Source organism: Sminthopsis crassicaudata, chromosome 4 (genome assembly GCF_048593235.1).
Source record: "Sminthopsis crassicaudata isolate SCR6 chromosome 4, ASM4859323v1, whole genome shotgun sequence".
NCBI classification, from domain to species: Eukaryota; Metazoa; Chordata; class Mammalia; order Dasyuromorphia; family Dasyuridae; genus Sminthopsis; species Sminthopsis crassicaudata.
In genome coordinates, this window is record NC_133620.1 from 326,214,891 (window position 1) to 326,238,083 (window position 23,193).

The 23,193-nt window shown below is 34.7% G+C and overlaps 1 protein-coding gene across 9 annotated transcripts in view; it reads left to right on the top strand.

The window, feature by feature from the left end:
• Window positions 1-23,193, top strand: part of ARSG (arylsulfatase G) — a 203,685-nt gene that overhangs the window by 115,216 nt on the left and 65,276 nt on the right. For 8 of the 9 annotated variants that reach the window (XM_074260599.1, XM_074260594.1, XM_074260593.1 and 5 more), the window contains 2 exons: window positions 7,360-7,474; window positions 9,507-9,644. In XM_074260599.1, the coding sequence (XP_074116700.1) occupies window positions 7,360-7,474; window positions 9,507-9,644 (253 nt within the window). The remainder of the gene's footprint in view (window positions 1-7,359; window positions 7,475-9,506; window positions 9,645-23,193) is intronic. The other variant, XM_074260597.1, reaches the window with a different exon arrangement.

Consider the following 23,193-nt stretch of genomic DNA (forward strand, 5'->3'; position numbering starts at 1 on the left):
CTGACAAAAGGACATTTATTTAGCTAGAGAAAGGATGTTTACCAAGGATTTGACACTGATTCAGTAGAATACAGCTTTCTAATGCCAGTATTGGTAATATTGTCAGAAGCACTGGTTTGCTGCTCAGAAGCCTCAGAGACTAGTCAGAACTCATGGTTTAGGTTTTCTTTCTTTTTTTATCTCTCTCTCTTTTTTTTTTTTTTTTTTTTTACTTTTAGAATCAGGCAAACAGGAAGCTGTATCAGTATCAGGAAGCCTTAGTCTCTTGGGCCAATTAAGTTTCAAGGACTGTTTTAAAATGCCTTTCAAGGAAAAAAAAAATAATCAGGTAGACAGGTAGATGATGTAGTATATTTAATGCTGGACTTAGAGTCAAATCTGTCCTTAAATACTGACTAATTGTATGACTCTGGGCAAATCAATTAACCTCTGCCTGCCTCAGTATCCTCATTTATAAAATGAGGATATTCATAATATCTACCTCCCAAGGTTGTTGTGAGGATTAAATGAAATAATATTTGTAAAGCACTTTATTTTGTGCCTGATATCTAGCAGGTACTTAATAAATGCTTGTTCCCTTCCCACTTTCATCATCCCATATGGCAAGGATAGAGATACAGATGGAGGCTCTATGACCATACCAAACATTATAAGTTTATTTAGAAGACAGTAGGAAGTCACTGAATATTTTTCCATAGAGGAATGACAAGGCCAGATAGGTGAGTAGGGAAGACTCTTATCTCACTAAATAGAAACGTAAAATATGGATTAGAGGAAAGAGACTAGATGAAGGAAGATCTGCTAAGAGGCCATTGCAATATATGACTGAGTAGGAAGGAGAGCTTGTGCTGGGGTGATTGTAGTGGAAATGGAGAAGAGGCTATAGGTACCAGAGATAAATGTCTTCTCCAATATATGAAGCATGACAGGCTTCACACAGCATCTATACCCAAGTAATTAAATATCTACTACTGTTAGACCTCTGTGAGCCCACTTTTGTCTATGATTTAGAGTTCCAGTAAATTCAAACAAATTCAGCCATATTTATTAAGTGTCTACAATATATAAAGCATTGTGGTAGGTACTTTTCAGGGATACAAATACTGATATGATGCTAGCCCTTTCTCTCAAGGAATTAATCATTTAATGAAGATTAGAATAAGAAATGACCTATGGAAAATTATGACCCAATTTAGTATGATAAATGCAAAAGAGAGGCCTAAACAATGTGTCATGAGAAATTTGAGGGGAGATTTCATTTTTAGGTGAAGTTGGAACAGATGTTGTTTGTCCTTTGGTTCTCTAAGGGGACCAATGACATCAGTGAGAAGATGCTGTGACATGCAAGTGGAGGATTTAAATGAAGGAGGGTTGTGCAAAATCAGTAATCTCACTTGAGCCATCTGGATCCAGTGGCAAGATATAGATCAGTACAACTGGAGATGGCCCTTCATTCAGTGGACCCTTTTTAAGCTAAGGTCTTTAATAATTCTCAATGTGATTAAGGCACTGTCCATTCATTGACTGAATCTAGTGACTGAGGCTAAGAATAACCTCTTTTACTTAGTCAAAACAATAACAACAATAAAATAAAATCTCCCAGTCTGGGAGGGGAAGACCTTAAGAGATTGGTCAAAGAGAAACAATTCCTATTTACATTCACTCTGAGCCAATCAGGGCCCAAACAATGACCAATTGGGGCTTAATCCAGGACCTATTTTAGATGACCAATCATTAAGAATCAGAGTTATTTAATTTTAAGGCAATAAAGAAATCTGGCCCAATGGAACTTCCTGGAAGAGATGGTAAATTTGACTTTGAAAAGTACAGAATTAATATCAAATTGAAAAGTTTTTGTACAAACAAAATTAATGCAGATAAGATTAGAAGGGAAGCAATAAACTGGGAAAACATTTTTACAGTCAAAGGTTGTAATAAAGGCCTCATTTCCAAAATATATAGAGAGAACTGACTCTAATTTATAAGTCATCAAGCCATTCTCCAATTGATAAATGGTCAAAGAATATGAACAGAAAAGCCTCAGACGAAGAAATTGAAACTATTTCTAGCCGTATGGAAAGATGCTCCAAGTCATTATTAATCAGAGAAATGCAAATTAAGACAACTCTGAGATACACTACACACCTGTCAGATTGGCTAAAATGACAGGGAAAGAAAATGCACAATGTTGGAGAGATATGGGAAAACAGGGACACTGATACATTGTTGGTGGAATTGTGAATACATCCAGCCATTCTGGAGAGCAATTTGGAACTATGTTCAAAAAGTTATCAAACTGTGCATACCTTTTGACCCAGCAGTGCTACTACTGGGCTTATATCCCAAAGAAATACTAAAGAAGGGAAAGGGACCTGTCTGTGTAAGAATGTTTGTGGCAGCCCTCTTTGTAGTGGCCAGAAACTGGAAACTAAGTAGATGCCCATCAATTGGAGAATGGCTGAATAAATTATGGTATATGAATATTATGGAATAGTATTGTTCTGTACGAAATGACCAACAGGATGATTTCAGAAAGGCCTGGAGAGACTTGCATGAACTGATGGTGAGTGAAATGAGCAGGACCAGGAGATCGTTGTATATTTCAACAACAATACTATATGATGATCAATTCTGATGGACGTGGCCCTCTCCAACAATGAGATGGACCAAATCAGTTCCCATAGAGCAGTAATGAACTGAACCAGCTATACCCAGCGAAAGAACTCTGGGAGATGACTATGAACCACTACATAGAATTCCCAATCCCCCTATTTTTGTCCACCTGCATTTTTTATTTCCTTCATAGGCTAATTGTACACTATTTCAAAGTCCAATTCTTTTTATACAGCAAAATAACTGTTTGGGCATGCATACATATATTGTATTTAATTTATATTTTAACATATTTAACATGTATTGGTCAACCTGCCATCTGGGGAAGGGGGTGGAGGGAAGGAGAGGAAAAATTGGAACAAAAGATTTTGCAATTATCAATGCTGTAAAATTACCCATGCATATATCTTATAAATAAAAAGATGTAATTAAAAAAAAAAGTACAGAATTACAGGGTCCTAGAGTTGTCTCAGAACCTAAATAGTCCAACCTATGCCTGAATTCCTAAGAAACTCTTCAACAACATACTCAACTAGCGGTCAGCTAGCCTTTTATTGAAGATCTTCTTTAAAGAGGAGCCCAACACTTTGTAGAATCAAGAGATTTCCAGAAATAGAGATGGAAAGAGGAACTTTGTTCTAAGCATAAGCAAATGTATGAATAAAGAGACAAGGGTGGGAGAGGGCAAGACAAAAATATAGAAAGAATATAGTGTCATTTACTCCAAGAGAAGAGAATTTCACCATATAAAGTATGGCCAGCAGTGTCAAAGTAACAAAAAAAAAAAAAAAAAACTAAAGATGGAAAAAAATAATTTGATTTAGTAATAAGGAGATTATTAATATTCTTGTAACTATTATAGAGAAGTAATGGGGATTGAAGTTAGATTGCAAAAGTTGAGGAGTAAATGAGTAATGAAGCAATAGAGTAGAGTACTTCCTTGAAATTTACCAGTGAAGAGGAAGGATAAGATTCTCAAGGATAGTAGAGAGGCAAGAACACTTTTTATGTAGGGGAAAGAGCTAAGGGACACATCTTCCTGGTTCTAAATCCAGTTCCCTATTTAATATGCCAAAAGAAAAAGTATTTACAAGTAGGAATGTCTTTAAAATTCTGGCTTTAAAAACCTGAGAAAGCTTGATTGAGTACTTCCCTGTTACAAACACAGTTTGTTTTTACAGAATTTAAATATCCTTTAGTCCAGGATACATTCTCAAAATAAAAACACTCAGTATATATTGATTGTAACATGATGTGCTTACCTTGATGAGTATCTCACCTAACACTAACTTTTAACAGTGGCCCATCTTACTGAGTCTGTGATCTTCCCACAATAACACTCTGTTTCTATCTCTAAAGCTAGGGCAATCAGAAACCAAGTTGCTTATGAATAGTGATATGCCTTTTCTGAATAAGCCTTGTCTTTTTTAAAAGCTTTTTATTTTCAAAACATATACATAGATAGTTTTAAATATTCACTCTTGCAAATCCTTTGTTTCATTTTTTCTCATTCCCTTTCCCTGTCCCTAGATGACAAGTAATCCAATATATGTTAAACATGTGCAATTCTTTTATACATATTTCTACAATTATCATGCTCTGCAAGGAAAATCAGATCAAAAAGGAAAAAAAGAGAAAAAAATGCAAACAAACAACAGTAAAGATAAAAAATGCTATGTTGTGATCTGTACTCAGTCCCACAGTCAGAGGATTCTGGGTATAAATGGCTCTCTCCATCACAAGACCATTGGAACTGGCTTGAATCATCTCATTGTTGGAAAGAGTCAAATCCATCACAGTTGATCATCATATAATTTTATTGTAGCTATGTACAATGTACTCCTAGTTCTATTTACTTCACTTAGCATAAGTTCATTGAAGTCTCTCCAGGCCTCTCTCAAATCATCCTGCTGATTGTTTCTTATAGAACAATAATATTCCATAACACTTGTATACCATAATTTATTCAGCCATTCTCCAACTGATGGGCATTCATTCAATTTCCAATTTCTTGCCATGATTAAAAGGCCTGTCACAAACATTTTTTGCCACATATGGGTCCTTTCCCCTTTTTAATGATCTCTTTGGGATACAGGCCCAGTAGAAACACTGCTGGATCAAAAGTATGCACAATTTGATAGCCCTTTGGTCATAATTCCAATTTGCTCTCCAGAATAGTTGGCTCAGTTCACAACCCCACCAACAGGGTACTAATGTCCCAGTTTTCCCACATCCCCTCCAACATTCATCATTATCTTTTCTTATTATTTTAGCCAATCTGAGAGGTGTGTAGTACCTCAGATTGTCTTAATTTGCATTTCTCTGCTCAATAATGATTTAGAGCATCTTTTCATATGTCTAAAAATGGTTTTAATTTCTCCATCTGAAAATTATCTGTTCATATTCTTTGACCATTTGTCAACTGGAGAATGATTTATATTCTTATAAATCTGAGTCAGTTCTTTATATAAAATTTTAGAAATGAATAGGCCTGATCTTTCATGAGAAGTAATGACTGATAGGTTCACATAGGAGGTAGAAGGGGACAGAATAAAAAATATTGAGTTCCTTATAACTGAAAGTCTTCAAGGGAAAACTAGATGATCACTTACAGACTTATAATTTTGTAAAGTAGATTGCTGTTTTAGCTATGAATTGGATGAAATGACTACTGTTTTCCGGTTCTGAGCTTCACTGACAGTACAATCAAAGGACTTAGCTTAGGCAAAAAGGAGTACCTTTCCTCTAAAACTGGAGTAGTAAGAAATTTCGTGGTTAAAGGAAGATTGAAGAAAAATTGAGAAAGTTTGTAGTATTTCATCTTCTACCTCCATGCCGTTGTTTCCATGAATGGAATGCTTTCCCTACTTCCTCTGCTTGGTAGAATCCCTAGGTCTCTTAAGAGTTGACCTCAAGTCTTACTTTCTGCATATATCTTTCTTGATCCCCCTAATTATTAGTGCTCTCAAAATTACATTATACTTATGTGAGTGTTGATGTTTCCCCTGTAATTGACTTTACTGATCAACTGACAAAACAGATTAGGTATTGAGGACTTTTCCTATATCTTGATCATAATGTTTGGCTAAGTCCTAAATAATTAGAAAGGAGAATAGGACTTGGCCATAGGACTTTTTGCATGGAAGATGTGTATACTTGCAGGATTCTGTGGGAAAGAGGGAAACAGGAGAGGAGTAATATTTTATAGCAACTCTTTTTATTATATTCACTCAATACTTCATTTTTTTAAAAATTAAAGCTAATTTAAATCTGGTTGACTCAGTGGAAAACACACAAGTAGAGGCTCATGAGCAACATTAATGGAAATTCAGTCCCTTAAGATTATTTGAAAGAACCCTGAGTAGTAGTCACCTAACCTTCTGGGGATTTTCACTTCAAGTGTAGTGCTGGGAGAATGGTTTCAGAGGAGGTCAATGTATATGTCTCAGAGGGCAAGCTTATATCTTTATGTGCTTTTTATGCTCCAAAGGGATGGAGTGGGGAGATTAATAGATTGTGAGTTAGTCAGTAAAGTGTAACCCCATCATAAGTTTGTATTGGGTGACATATTCATCAAGCTAAGCTCACCTTGTTATAGTCAATGCTTACTGAATATAATTATATTTTGAGAATGTGACCTTAAGGATGGGATAGTCAATTCTGCAGCAACAAAGTATAGTAGAGAAGTCCTCTATCCAGCCTCTGAGGCCTTTGTAAGTAGTAATTCTTTTGAGACTAGGTTTGTAAAGACACTCTAGCTTTTAAACAGTGTCTCTTTTGTATATCAGAGAAAGGATTAGATTTTGAAGACCAGAGTTCAAATTCTGCCTCCCACATTTACTACCTATTTGACTCTGATGAGTTACTTAATCTTTCTGAGCTTCAGTTTATCATTGGTAAAATGGGAATCATTATAATTCAACTTATTCCTATTAAAATGGGAAATAGCACCTACTTCACAAGGATGTTATAAGTTCAAATGCAATAATGTATGCAAAGCATTTTGAAATCTTAAAGTTAAAAAAAAGTGTGAATTATTATTATTGTGTATACTTATATTGTGGTGATACACAAAAACAAAATCGAGAGAAGAACTGAAAAATTGTATTTGTGTCATGTAAGTCTTCTATATACTAGTTTTGAAAGGTCGTGATATTTAGAGTTGGAATAGACATTAGAAATCATCCTGACCAAACTTTTCATTTTATAAATGAAGGTAGAGACCCAATGAGATCTACTTGCTTTACCCAAATAGATTCAGAATTTGAATCCAGCTGCTTTGAAGCCATTTCCAATACCCTTTCCACCTTGTACTGCTTCTTCATGCATGTAGATATAATCTCAAGATAAATGCTTGTGTGGGAGAGAAGAAGTGTGGAGGAGTGTATTTGAATATCATTTAATTTTGCTTTGTGACTAAATGAAGTTATAAGTTGGTATTAACATTTATTGAACCAGAAGCCCAAGCACTCCCTAAATTCTTTCTCATCAGTTCTTCCTCATGTGGGTTAATCCCTTACTTACAGAATGCTGTTTCCAAGTTAGCAGATTGAGGCTTACAGCTAGAAACTAGCAATATTTTTTCTTTGAATACAAGGAAAGGGATGTTAACCAAATCCCTTTTAAATTGCATACCTTATGCTATTAAATTATTGGGAATTAAAAATCAGGAGGTCGTGTGGGAATGCTGCTGCTAGGACAACACTGCTGTGATTTGGGAAGCTAACCTCATTGCTTTGACCACAGGCTTCAGTTACTACTTTGGAATTCCTTACAGTCATGATATGGGCTGTAGCGACACCCCTGGCTACAATCACCCACCCTGCCCAGCCTGCCCACCTGCAGCAGCTCCATTACAAAGGTAACATCCAAAACAACCGTTTGGTACTCATCTGTATATGGGTCCATAGAAATTGAATTAAGCAGAAGTCATACTTAATTTCTTGTTGCTTACCAGAGAAGAGAGACAGTAATGGTGTAGGCAGACTCTTTCTTGGAATAGTTACAAGGTACTTCACTCAATTCAACTAGAAATTACTGAGCCTATCTTTATATACCAGACACTGTGCTAGGTACTGAGAATACAAAGACAAAAATTTAAAAAAAAAATAGTTCTTCCTTTCTAGAAGATTATATTCAACAGACATTAGGAGTAAAAAAGTATATTCAGATAGAATGTGCTTTAAATAAATGCAGCCTCTATACTAAGTGAAAAAATATGAACAAAGTAATAATGTTCCCTTTTCACAGGCACATTTCTTTATTTGGAAAATTATATGTATATATTTGACCACTTGGTTAGAATTATTGGATGTTTTGGATTAGAAGAAACCTTATAGATTCATTTATTCCACCTTCTCATTTTCATAGGTCAGGCAGTTTGGGGAAAATGAGTCACTGCTATGATCTAGTTAAGATGACCTATTTGCTATTTCTTGTAAATGACTCTTCTATCTTTCAACTTTATGTGTTTATATAAGCTTATTCCCATGTTTCAGTAAATCCTTACTTCCATTCAGAGCCTACACATTCCCCTCTCAACACCTTATATTTACTTTTTCCATATTTTGTACTGATTTTTCTATGTACATGTTGTTTTACACTCCCCAGGAGAACAAGAGATCTTTGAAAGCAAGGATTATTTTTTCATTTTTGCCTTTGTATGTCCAGAGTTGAGGACATAAAGGTAGGTTCAGCAATTGCTATTTGAATTCAATGATGCATTTTTCCTTCTAAATGACCCTATGGAATTTTCAAGCTCCAAGTCTTTGAGTCACCTGATATGAACACAAAGCCCTCAAACACATGTGATGTGACCTTTAATCTTTCAACAAATAATGAAACCAAGCAGAAAAATTGTTGGCGGAGGCCTTGTTCCTAGAAGGGAAAGAATCTCAGTGAAGTTATAAATATAGATGTTTGGAATTCATTCAATCTATACATCATTTTCTCTCTTTTTCTTAAGTTTGTTTTATGGTCATTACTGACCTTTTGGTAATATAATAAGATAATAAAGAAAGATTCTGTTGCAAAATTCAATGGTGGGAAGTCAGTGTGTGTGTGTGTGTGTGTGTGTGTGTGTGTGTGTGTGTGTGTGTGCAAGTGTGTGTACACACCCACATACATGCACAGGACACCTAACACACAGGTTTTTTGCCAAGAAAACGGTCTACAAATCTGAGAGCAGTAAAGAAATATAATCTAAATGATAGAAGTTGCACAAATCAGTAAGTAGGACACAGGTCTTCAAGTCAGGAAGATTTGAGTCCAAATTTACTTAGATTTTACTGTGTGACCCTGGACAAATTACTTAACTTGTTTTTCTCAACTATAAAATGGGAAATATAATAGCAATAATAATTAATAATAATGGGTTTTGGTAAGCATTAAATGAGACAACAATTATAAAGCACACTTAGCACAGATAGACACTTAATCCTTTTTCTTTCCTTCTTTTCTCACTGTGACCATGAACAAATCACTTTCTCTTTCTAAAACTCAGGTTATTCCTATGTAAAATAAAGTGGAACTAGAACCTCTCCAAGATCCCAGCTAGCTCTGACATCCTACAGTTCTTTGATTATTCATTCATTAAAAACAAACAACAAGAGTAAATGAAGAGAGTTAATGAGTGTTTTGAACATTCATCACAACAGCCTGGAAAATATATCCACTTGTAAAGGTTGAGCAAACATATCTTCCTCGGGGAAGTAGAGAATAGAAAGCTGACAGACTTTTTAGGGATAACTGGTAAATATCTTGTATTTATATGGCTAGATGAAAAAAAACAAAAAAAAAAACCTTCTTCCCCCTTCCAAGGCTACAGAATTACCTTGCTTATTACAATAGTAAAAGTAAAAGTAAAGTAAGTGAATATCTATGGTTCTACACAGCAGCCCTGGGAAAAACTGTTACTCTAACGTGGGCCTTCCTCTGTACGAGAACTTCAACATTGTGGAACAGCCAGTCAATCTCACGAGTCTTACAGAAAAGTTTGCAGAGAAAGCCGTGCAATTCATCCAACAAGCAAGGTAAGCAAGCCACCATAGCTACACACCTTGATAACTCTGATATTTAACGAGATCCATGATCTCTTTAGTGTAGTAACTTCCAGTGACTCAGTTTCTCAAGCTTCCTCATCTTAATAGATGGTCTTCCAAAAAGTCCTTTTCACCTAGCGATGACATCGGTTCTTTGTGCTTATTAACCTGGACTGGATTTTGGATAATAGGCACACAGAACATTGCCAGTCCAGACCCAAAGTCTTTCCAGCTTGATAAGACCTCTCCCAGACTTACTCTTTTGCTGTCACAACCTTCAAAAAAACAGGCTACCTCTCTACCTACAAGAACCAATCCCAGAAGAAGCCTCCCTTTTCCTGATAAATTCTGAGTAAACTGAGAGTGGAGTTTGATGTGCTAAATAGAGTTATTTACCTATCACTCTGCTCCTGGAGGTTAAAAAAAAGTCAGCTTTATTCTCTGAATCAGGAATTAAGATACCTGGGTTCAAGTACCAGGTCTGCCATTGCCAATTCACCTCCTTGAATTTCTTTTCTGTAAAATGTGGAAGCTGAACTGGGTGAGTTCTACAGCACTTTCTAGCTATCCAGTTCTATGATTTATGTTTATTTGAGGTGAAGAAAGGACCAGAGATATACCTGGTAATGCAAAACACAAAGTTATATAAATAGGTCTGGCGTGCCAATACTTTTTCTTGGATATCCTCTGATCCTTTTTTTACTCAGATCCCTTGTTGGTGAGCTTCAGTTGGATCATAGCAATCATGGGAGCATGAGGAGCTCAGGTGTTTAATCTTAGAATCTTAGAGATAAGAATGTGAGCTTCTTGAGAGGAGGGAGGGTGTCTTTGTTATCCCCTGAGACTTAGCTATGCACGGGATTGTACATTTGATAATCAAAGTTATTATTCTCTTTTTACTGAAAGGAATAATTTAAGCACAAGAGAACCTGAGGAGGCCGCCCAGTTGGCTCCAGACATTGCATTTTATTGTTTTTTTAGGACCCTTGGAGAAATATCCAAAACCATTATTGCTAGGAAACTTCAGAAAATCTTTGAATAAGCAAGCACATCTTTCTAGGAGAATAGAATATGGTTATTTGTTAAAAAAAACAAAACAAAGCAAACAAACAAACAAAAAAAAAAACACAACATAAAACCATGTTGAGTTTGGTTTAATAAATGGAAGGTTCTTAATAATAAGTATTTGATATATCAAACAATTACAAATAGAAAGCTTAAGTGACGCTTGTGGCTAACCAAGATTGAGATTAAAGAAGAAATGAAAGTCATAGACTGCAAGGAAATCTTAGAGATAATCTAACTGTCCCTTTTATTTACTTTATTGAGAAGGTCTATGATCACACAGATATAATAACTATCACTTACCTCCCAGAGGTTGTTGTGAGGACCAAATGAGATAATCATCATAAGGCACTTAGTAGGACCTGGCACATAGTGCTAAATAAATGTTAGCTATTACTCTTGGTATTAGTAGTAGTTGTTGTTCAGGCGTTTGTTTAGTCATATCCAACAATTTGTGACTCCGTGGACCATAGCATGTCAGATCCTTCTGTCTTCCACTATCTCCAAGAATTTGTCCACGCTAATTCTGTCCATGGGGCTTTCTTGGCAAAGATACTGGAGTAGTTTGCTATGTCCTTCTCCAATGGCTCACCTTTTGTCAGAACCCTCCACTATTATCAGTCTCAGATAATCCTGCAAGGCATAGTTCAAGAGTTTCACTGAATTATGTAAGCGATCTAGGAAGATATTCTAAGTAGTAGTAAATAAATGCTAATTATTATTTTTATGATTATCTAGTCCATCCCCTACAGATAAAGAAACTGGTGCAGAAAGATTAAATTATTTGCCCAAAGCTGTAGGCTTTCAAAGTAGTAAATTGCCAAGTCTTATCAACAAGTCAACAAGCATTTATGAAATATTTATTATGTGCTAGGCTTTATGCTAAGTGCTGGAAAAGGGCAAAAATAGTTCCTTTTCTCAGTAGGGAGACAACATACAAACTACTATGTACATATAAATATACATATATGTGTATGCAATCAATATGCATATATATACATATACATATATGCATATATAGGTGCATATGTGTGTATAGATATAGTTATATTGATATCCACATATAGATATATCTATATATATAACCATTATGAAAAAACAAGAGAGTCAGGAAATGGAGCATCAAACAAGGCCAGTATTGCTGAATGGAGAATGGATGCTTTTCTCCCATTTAATGCCTCTGTGTCAGTTTTATCTCTGCAACTTATTTGTATTGCTTAATTACTATTTTTATCTTTTCCTAGATAATTTTGCTTATAATCAGTCCTGCCTTAATTTTTCTTTTGAATTACCCAGTTGCTGATGTCAATCTTAGACATTTAATTTACATTTCCACATATAAAACATAAAGTTTGTCCTTGTTGAGTCCCTTGAAAATAGTCTTTGATGTTGGCTCTTATATGTTAAATTTACTATTGAATTCAAGTTTGGTTGAGACAAAATCTTGAAAATCTGTAAGTTAATTGAATCCTCATTTTAAAAAAAATTAATATTATGCTTAGTTTTGCTGCAGATGATATTTTTGGCCACAGGTCTCATTCTTTTGATTCTCAATATATAATATTTCAGGACCTGTGGTATTTTATTGAAGCTGCTGATTAATCCTGTAGAATTCTAATTGTAGCTCCAGTATATTTGAATTATTGGGATTTTTTTGTTTGTTTCTTATAAAATTTTCTCTTTTATCTGGAGTTTTAAGAATTTAGCTTTATATGTTTTCATTGTAGGATCTCTTTGAAGTAGTGATCAATAGATTTTTTTCTATTTCTACTTTCCCCTCTTGTTCTATCACCCCAGGACAATTTTCTTTGATTATTTCTTACATTAATGTATCAAAGTTCTCTTTTTGATCATAGTTTTCAGGTAGTTCAATGTTAGGTTTGGTTTTCTTGATCTGTTCTACAGAACTATTGTTTTTCTTATAAAATATTTTACATTGTGTTCTATCGTTTCATTCTTTATGTTTTGTTTTGTTATTTCTTAGTCTCTTAGAGCTTCTCTGACTTCCCCTTGCCCAATTCTAATTTTCAAAGAATTATTTCTTCTTTAAGACTGGATCTCCTTTTCTAGTTGATTGACTTTCTTTTCATAATATTCTTGTTTTTCTTGGATGATTCTTTTTTTTATTAATTTTTAGTTTTTCCTCAATATCTCTCATTTGATTTTAGATTTTTTTTGAGTTCTTCTATAAATTCTTTTGGGGCAGGTAGCCTTTTAACATTACTTTTTGGGGTAGAAGTTTCTTTTTTATTTTCTTCAATGGCTTCCTCTGAAAATGAATCCTACCTTTCCCTCTTCCCATAGTAAGTTTCTGTGATTAGGTTCTTTCTCTTTTGCTTGCTCATTTTTTGATGAGAACTTATTACTGTTACTACCTCCAGTGCTGGGTTGGAGGGATGGCTCCTTTGGCTTCACTTCAGCTCTCCTCTCTGACCTGGAATCCCAAACCAAAAACTCCACCTTCCTGTTCTTATTGTTTCTCATTGTCTCATGGAGTCATTAACTTTCACTTACACAATTCTAGGTTTTAAATTATTTTCTTCATTGAACTTTTGTACTTTTTTTCCATTTGGCTAATTCTGCTTCTTAAAGAGTTCTTTTCTTCAGTGAATTTTTGAGTCTCTTTTGCCATTAGACTTTTTTTGTTTTATAAGATGTAATTTTCTTCATTTTTTGGGTTTTCCTTTAATCAAACTATTAATTCTCTTTTCATAATTTTCTTGTATCACTCTCATTTCTTTTCCCATTTTTGCTCCATTGCTCTTATCTCTAACTCTTCTATGAATTCTTATTCGCTTTGGATCTAATTAAAAATTTTCATTGAGGCTTTTTGGGTAGTTGTTTCATATTATGATCTTTTTCTTTTTCTGACTACGTATTGATTTCCCCTATAATTATGGTAGCTTTTATGGTCAATTTTTGTTGTTATTGTTTGCCCATTTTACCACCCTAGTTCTTGACTTTGAACTTTATATTAAAGTTAGGCTTTCCTCAAGGTGGTCTGATCCTGGGAGAGGTATGGTCCCTGTTTTCTTGATTTATGCTCTGGTCTTTATCCAGGAAGCCCACTCCTTGTCCCCATAGCTAGAAGCTTTCGTGCTTCTCTTTGCCTTGGAATTGTGACCCAAAACTACATGTGGGTAATAGAATAACCAATCACTATTATCTAGTGTCAGCAACGGGGTCCTGTAATCTCTTTCAGAAAAATTCTGATCCTTTTATTGTCTGAGACACTAGTAAACAAGGTGCTATCATTGCTATCACAGTGTATATAAGCTCTTACAGACATCTCCTCTGGACCTCTTAAATTTTCTTAGATAGGAAAAATGTCTCATCCCAATCTTTTGTTAGCTCTGTCACTCCAAAATTTGATTTGAGGCATTTATTTGTAGGAAGAGTTCGGCTGGGGTGGCTACCCCTAATGTACCATCTTGACTCTATATACACAGTGTTAAAGGTTTCAGGGAGGTCAAGAAGGATGAGAATGAAGGGACGTTAGTTAAAACTGGTAAAACTAGTAACTTTGGAGATAATTGTTTCAGTTGAAGGATGATATGAGGTCAAAAGCCAACCTACAAAGAGTTTAGAAGAAGGAAGAAAAAAGCAATGGCTAAACTGATTGTAGACAGCTTTCTAAAGAAGTTTGTCCACAAAAGGGACAATTGTTAGTGGGGTTGCTTTTTGAGGATTGTTTTTTTTTTTTTTTTTTTCAAATGAGGGCTTTTTGAGAACAATTGAGTCAAAGACATGCTTGTAGACAGCAGCAAAGAAGTCAGTAAATAGGGAGAGATGAAAATTAATAAAGTAGTGGGAATAGTGGAGGGAGAAAGCTTTTGGAGATAGGATGGAATGGGATTTAAGGGTAAAAATTGGGGAGTTTGCCTTGACAAGGAAAATGCCTATTTATGTGAAGCAGAGGTGAAGGAGCTGATATCACAGAAAACATTTGAGTGAGATGAGGAAGAGGGAAGAAGAGAGAACTCTTAGAATATGATCTCAAAAATATTTATTAGTTTTTGACATTTACTTTTATAAGATTTTCATTTTCATTTTTTTTCTTCCCTCCCAAGATAGAAATCAATCTGATAGTACATATACAATCACATTAAACATCTTTTCACATTAAAATGACCTCATTTTTTTCATTGAGATCTGAGGTAATATTCTCAATTGAGATAGTTCCATAGTGGGAGGAGGGGTGTGCCATGGGAGATTTATGGTAGCATAAAATGGGTTGAAAAAACCACTGTTGTGAATGGTATATTAAATTAATTAGAGAAGTGTAAAGGAATTACCTTGCTGCAATGAAAGCTTAGTTGAGATTATATAACAAATTAATAGTGGATCCAGAAAGGATTTTATGGTTTTTCTTTAGCTGCATTTAGCAGCATATAAATAGAAGCAAAGGTGGCAGATGGTGGGAGTAATCCAAGGTTGGGTTCGCAAAGCATGACTGATAATGGGATAAAGGGCCAAAGGACACAATTGTAAAGACCAGTATAAGTTCAACTGATCCATTAAAAGGTCATGATGAGGAAAGGAGGAAAGTGTAGCCTGATCAGGGGTGATAGATTGTAAAAGCACTGAGAGCTAAAGGGATTAGAAGTTGGACAAAGTAAGTTTGTGAGGACAAAGAACAAACATGGTTTGGTGTTGCAAGTCAGAGGGAGAGGTGCAATAGCAATGCACATAAAGGAATTTCAGAGTTCATGAACACGGAAATGTGATGAATTTTAGGTGTTGATCAGAAGATCAAGAGTATGACCACCTTTATGTGCAGTTTTGTGGGGTGGAAAACCAGGTCTTGGAAAGTCAGTAAATTGATGAACTGAAAGGTTAAAGTAATTAAGAGAGAATCAGTATGTATGTTGAAGTCCCCTTTATGAGTGCTACAGTTGAGATGTTGAGAAAGAGCATGACTGAGACATCAAATTCATCAAGAGAGAAGAGTGTCTTGGGGGCTGATAGATAACAGCTATTAGAATCTTGGTTGGGTGATAAATATGGATAAAATAAACTCCAAAGGAGGAGAGATTATTAATGGAGGTACAGGGAGAGTCTGGAAGTGGCAGAGGGAAGCAAGAATTATTCTGGGCCCCTCCCCCACAACTTCTGAATTGGAAGTGGAATATAAATTCAAACGTAAATGACTTTGGAGAGGGAACCGGGACATATTGTTATCAGGAGAACGACAGATTTCCTAAGAGCCAGAAGATGGAGAGCATAGGAAATGAGATGATTTAAAATGAAAGCAAGCTTGTTATTTGTGGAAAAGGAATTTTAGAGAGCCAAGTGGTAGCGATGACAGATCTGGAATGGGTCATTGGGAGGGGTGAAAGGAATAGGATTGAGGGTAATGAAAGGGAAGTGGTCAGTGGGGTTTACACAATGAAAAGGGTTCAGAACCACTGGAGTAGATAGAGTACGATAGATAAGACTATATTAATAATTGAGAAATAAATTAGATTATCAGTGACTGGAGAGAAATTAGATAATTTAGGGACCTTCCTTTCTGTCCTTGTGGTAATACCGAGTCTTGTAATTCACAGGAGACCTGACGGGCAGTATGTAAGTATAGGTAAAAGACAACTTTGGGGGGATTCTGAACAGGAGGGAGGATGGACATTCAGAGTGTGTCTAAATTGGGAATGACCTCTATAGAAGGTCTAGAAACTAGGCTGGTACCTCAGAAGACCCTTGGAAGACTGGTAGATAGGATGGATTTGGGAGTAAAGTTTGACCCCTGGGGAAGTCTCAGAGGGGGAAGACTGTGGCCACAAGAAGTTAAGCTATATCTAGTCAGTTAGGGCTCCCTGAGAATTCTTAGGACGGGGGTGGGGAAGGAGACAGGAGGAGAGATGGGAGCAGATCATTCCATCAGTGCAGTATAATGGAACTAGGTCTGTGACCTGGGTTCTTTTATTCTAAATCCAGTGCTGTATCATATGGTAATAGGCATATAGTCTAAATAGCCCTATCATTGCAAGCATGTCTGGGCTGGGTGGCTTTTTCTCTATTTTATACCTGGATGCATAAGATGACATGGCATAGTAGAAAGAGTGCTAAATTTGAATCAGGAAATAAATAGTTTGAATTGTGGCCTTGTTACTTTTTACCTATGTGACTTTAAGGTAGAACAAGATAATTTCTAAGGTCCCTTTCAGTACTAAACTCTAGTCCTTTGATTTAAATTCAGGTCAGTGGCTCCAAGATGAATAAGCTGAAGGCTAAACCAGGATTTGAGCTAGATTAGGCAGCAGGCAGAGTGCTGACCTGGCAGATAATGGGATAAGAAAAGAATAAACACTACAAATACCCTGCAGTATACATAAAGTTGAAAAATCTTTTCCTCAGAAGCAAAATTTAGGAGAAGTCTATATTGACCTGAAGCCCCCCACCCTTTTTTCTCTCATTCCACTCCCGGAAAAGTTGCCCCAGAATTGCTTTCTATGATAATCCTCCAGCTAAGCAATTAGAATCACAATTCCCATGACTATGAAGCTGCCATACCCCTCCTCAACCGGATTAACATATACTTCTGTGCTCTTTGCTCTCTAAACTCTGCTCTAAGTTTCTATAGGACAGATTGTTTGATCAGCAGATCCATGTCATGATAGTAATGAAAATCCCTACACCCACCACCCTTTCCTTATTACAAATAGGCATTTTTTTTAAGTAGTTTTTTTAAACCATTTTTTTAAAAACTTTTTTTGTTGATCTTATGTTTTCATCAAGTTACTTCTCCTTTTATCCCTCCTAGAGAATTATCCCATATAACAAACCATATTTCTTAAAGAGAAAAAGTCAACAAATTGATCGATATGTTGAAAAAGATCAAAAACCTGTATAGTTTTTGTGCATCTCTGACATCCACAAAGAGGTGGCTTTTCTCATATCTCTTCATTTGAGACATGTTTGATCTTTATAATTTTGTTAGATTCATGTGGTTTTTTTTTTCCATTTATATTGTTGTAATTGCATATATTTTTTTCTTGACTGCTTACTTCCCTCTGTATCAATTCATGTAAATCTTTTCACGCTTCTTTGGTATTTATAATATATAATTTCTTATACCAAGATAACATTCTGTTACATTCACATAATAGAGTTTAGTTATACATTCTTCTATTGATGGAACCTATATATTTTCTTTCCAATTAAAAAAGTATGGCTATGACTATTTTGATGTATATGGGGGCTTTCTCCTTATTGGTGGTTTCCTTGGAAGTATAAGCCTAGTAAGAGAGTCTCTGGTTTAAAAATAAAAATGTATGTACTATAAGCATTGTAGTCATTTGGTATAATTCCAAATTGTTATGCTACCAATTCATAGCTTTACCAACAAATATTAGTGTGTCCCAATCTCTCCAATATTAACTATTACCATTTTTTGTCATGTTTGTCAATTTGCAATGTATGAGATGGAACCACAGGATTGTTTTTAGTTGAATTTATTTTATTAGTAATAATATAGAGCATTCTTTCATGTGTTTTGTAGGTTTTTGAGACTATTTGTTCATATCCTTTGATCATATATCTACTGGGGAATAGTTAATAGTCTTATAATCTATTTATTAATTGTTGATATATTTTAAATGCCAAAATCTTATAAGATAAATCTGATAAGAAAAAAATTTCCCCATTCAACCACTTTCCTTCTTATCCTAGATGCATTAATATTGTCCATGCAGAAGCTTTTCATTTTCATGTAATCAAAGCTATCAATTTTATCTTTTGTATCTTCTATCTTATATTTGGCTGAGCATATTGGCTATTTACAACTGTGAGAGCTATATGATTTATTTTCTTCTAAATTTTTATAGTATGATCTTTAATATTAAGACTGTGTGTCCACTCAGACTATATTATGGAATGTTGTATGATACTTTGGTCTAAGTCTAACATTTTTTTTTCCAGATTACCTTCCAGTTGTGCCAGCAATTTTTACCAAACAATTTGTTTCTTCCTAAGTAGTTTATATTTTCTACTTGATCAAGCACTAGATTATTAATTTCCACTGTTTCTAATTCTTCCATTTGTGTTAATTGATTTCTCTATATATTTTAAAACTAATTCTAGGTCATTTTGATGATTGGGTTGCTATTTTATAATATATAGCACTGGAAGTACAATTCTATCTCCCCTAACTCTTTTCATTATTTCCCTTAATATTCTAGATATTTTACTTTTCAAAATGTTTTCCTGGTTTGTATTAGTTCATATACATAATTGTTCCTGTGTTTCTCTGAATTCTTTATATTTGTATTATTATAACTGAATAATATTCTACTACATTTATGTACCCAAATTTATTCAACCATTTCCCAGTCAATGGTCATCAACTTTCCTTCCAGTTCTTTACTACTGCTAAAAGAGTAGCAATGAATATTTTGGCATCTATGGGACCTTTCTGTTTTGATCCTTAAAGGATAAATGTTTAGCAGTGGGATTTCCAAGATTTTAATCAGTCAGCTAATAAACATTTATTAAATGCCTACTAAATATTATATACTATGCTAAGCTGTGGAGATACAAAGTAAGGCAAAAGTTAATTTCTGGTTTTAAGCAACTCAAATCTAATGGAGGAGACAATATATAAATAACTATACAAACAAGCTACATAAATTGGAAACAATAAAAGGAAGGCATAGAATTAAGAGAAATCAAGAAAAGCTTCTTGTAGAAAGTAGAATTTTAGCTGAAACTTAAAAGAAGCCAGGAAAGTCAGGAGCAGATAGAAATAAAAAGGGAGAGAATTCCATCATGGGAAACAGCTAGTTAAAATGCCCAGAGAAGGAGTTTCTTGTGTGAAAAATGGTATGGAGACCAGTGTCATTGTATCAAAGTATATGGGCAATAGAAAGAATATGAAGACAAAAAATATATGTGTATGAGAAAGGTTTTCAAGGGTTTTGAACACCAGAGAATTTTGTCTTTGATCCTTGAGGTGATAGGAAGTTTATTGAGAGGAATGGGGTTTGGGATGGGGAGTGGATTTTGGCTTTAGGATGATCACTTTAGAAGCTGAGGGGAAGATGGACTGGATAGGGGAAAAATTATGATAGCAATGTTTGTGAGAACTATCTCCATCCATTTTTCTTTGTGCTTTTTTTTTTTCCTGAGGCAATTGGGGTTAAGTGACTTGCCTAGGATCAAAGGAAAATGGAAGTTAAATATTAAATTAAATATTGAGATCTGAACTCAGGTCCTCCTGACTTTAGGACTGGTACTGTATCCACTGGACCATCCTTCCTTTGTTTTTTTTTGTGATCGGTCACATATGTCTTAATAAAGACATTCTTAAAATAACAGAAATAACTACACCCAGAGATGGAACACTGGGAAGTGAATGTAAATTGTTAGCACTACTGTCTATCTACCCAGGTTACTTATACCTTCAGAAGCTAATAATTAATGTGCAACAAGAAAATGGTATTTACACACATATATTGTACCTAGGTTGTATTGTAATACATGTAAAATGTATGGGATTGCCAGTTATCGGGGGGAGGGAATGGAGGGGGGGGATAATTTGGAAAAATGAATACAAGGGATAATATTATTTTAAAAAATTACTCATGCATATATACTGTGAAAAAAAATTCTAAATAAAATAAAATAAAAAATAAATAAATAAAGACATTCTTAAAATAATGGTTTATTTTACTGCCTGAGACAAAGGAATATCTATATTGGTAGGAATAACAAGTCTTTCTGGAGTTGATGGAGGCAGAGTATTGTGAAGGAAAAGAGAAAGGATTTGGGTTAGAAAACATGCACCCAGATCCATTAATTAAAATCTGTATTACTTTAATTCAACCTCTTAGGGTTTTAGTTTCTCCATCTATAAAATTGTCTTATTGGACTACGTTGCAGAAATGGATTTAGGGAAGTATCTTTTCAAAATAGGATGTCCTAGCATGGGACATGGCATGCCGTGCCAGTAATTTTCCAGATTTCCTTGTTCAAGGACTCCCTGCCAGTAAAATAACGTCACTCTAGCTCCTACCTCTCAGTTACCTCTTTATTTTGTCATTATTCTTTCTAACTTGTTAACATCTTATAACCATATAGACTCTGTCATGACCCAAAGAGGGCCCCACAGTCCAGAAAGCATTCTTTTTTATAAGTGTTTATTATTCACTCTGGAGAAGAGAGCATTGTCATAATTTCATTATGGTCTTCAAAAGACAGTGTGGTACAATGGAGAGAGGGCTAGATTTGAAGACAAATGTTTCAATGCACATAAAAATGATAGTATTAAACTGTTTAACTTCCCAGATCCTTCTTAGTTCTTCATCTTAAGGCAATACCACATCAATTAGATCAGGGATTCTTTACCTTCTTTTGTTTCATGGACTGGTGAAGTTTATTTCACCAGCCTGGTGAAACTAAGGACTTCATCTCAGAATTATGCTTTTAAGTGCTTAAAATAATATACATAGGGTAATCCTATGTATTTTGAATTGAAGGAATTCAAACACATTGTCATGTGTTAAAAAAGTATATTTTAAAGTTAACTGATCTCAAGTTAAGAACCCCCAAATGAGAAGATGGAGACCACTCTAGTTTCACTTATTATAAAACAAGAAGTTTAAATTAGAGCAAAAAAGGGAGGCAAAGATTGTATAAAAAAAAAAAAGAACTTGTGAACTTTTGTAGTTATTGAACATCAAAGCACAGAGTTACAAAAAGCTCACAATTTGAAGGGATCTTAGAGGACAGCTGGTCCAAACTAAATCTAAATAAGAACTCTTCTAAAATAGACTTGACAAGTTTTCTGCATAGCTTTTCTTTTAAATTCTTCATTGATACATTTTGTTTTTACACAATAATCATTGCCCAATATACCACCCCGAAAATAGAAATTTATTTGTACCAAAAACAATGAAGCAAAACCATAGCTAATACATCTCATTGTATAGAAAGTATCCTGCCTTGTAACCAATAAGAGAAGTATGCTTCATCTTCTGCTAATTTGGACTAAGATTGATCATTGCCTTTTAGTTCCATTGCCTTTTAGTGTTGCTTTAATTTATATTATTGTTATTATTGGGTATATTGTTCTACTAGTTCCATTTCCTTCCCTCTGCACCAGTTCATACAAGCCTTCCTACATTCCTTGAATTCCTTATATTTTCTCTTGTGGTACAATAAAACCATAGATTGTTTGATGATTTCCCAAGGTACAGATATCCACTTTGTTTCCAGGTTTGTTGTTTACTGCTACAGAAACTGCTGTTATAAGTATTTGGGTATGTTTGGTACCCTTCTGTCTTTGATTTCCTTTGGGGAACAAGCCTAGTCATAGGATTTTTGTGTTAAAGGATTTGACAGTTTTATGATATTTCTGGTATAATTTCAATTGCTTTTCAAAACTATCTGTTTAATCTTTGCAATTCCTTTCTTACTTTCTAAATAGCCAAAGTAGATAACATTACTTTCATTTTAAAGATGAGAAAACTGAGACTTAAAGAGGACTTTTAAAATTCCTTTAAAAAATTCTTGCCTTCTCAATGAAAGAGGAGGGGAAAAGGAAAGAGATCATTCAGAATTGAAAAACAAAATAAAATAGGCTTTTAAAAAAGCTGTTTCTATTCCCCAACTCACTGAATAGTAGAAACCCTCACAACAAACATACAGTATAGCAAAAAAAAAAAAAAAAAAAAATCCAATGTTGGCCGTAATCAGAACATATCACATTACACTTTTTGATTATATTAAGTGGAGTTCTAAAGTCTTTTTAAAGTTCTTTCCTCTATATTATCATTGTGAAAATAGTTCTCCAAGTTCTGTTCGCATCACTGTGAATTAGATCACACAAATATATCCCAATACTATTTTAAGTAAATAAATGAAAAAATTAATTTAAAATCACAGAATATTCTAGCTAGAATGTAGTTCCCAGATATCTTGGGGAATATCTATCTCCCAAAAAGTTTTACTAAAAGGGTCCTGACTAGTGAAAGTTCTTTTTTGGAGAAAAGAAAGACTAGACTTATTTTTTCATTATTGTATAAACTCTCAATAAAGGAATTAATTTTTAACTTAAAATACTAGAGACTTATCTGGTGCCAAGGTCATATAATTTATATATATATATGTGTGTGATACGGAAATGGTGAGGGGTCACCATTTAATAAAAAAGCTGGAGAGAGCTCTAGAGAAAAGCAGTTTATTGTACATTCTCGTGAGAAGGGCGTCCCACCCTTCCAGCAGAAAATCGAAGAGAGGAAGGGCCTCCTTTGGGCAGGACAGTACCTTTAATCCCTAACGCAAAACACCCCCTTCCACCACTGACCCTCATCCTCATTGGCTGAGAGTCTTACATTCTAAACTCGAGATCTGCCCATGAAATTGAACTTGACCAATAAATACATAGTTGCCCATATTTAGCTGAAATAGGGAGAGATTGTATCATGAGAGGGGAAAGCAATTATGCCCTTGAGTCAATGTTCAGAGTCCTTCAGGCCAA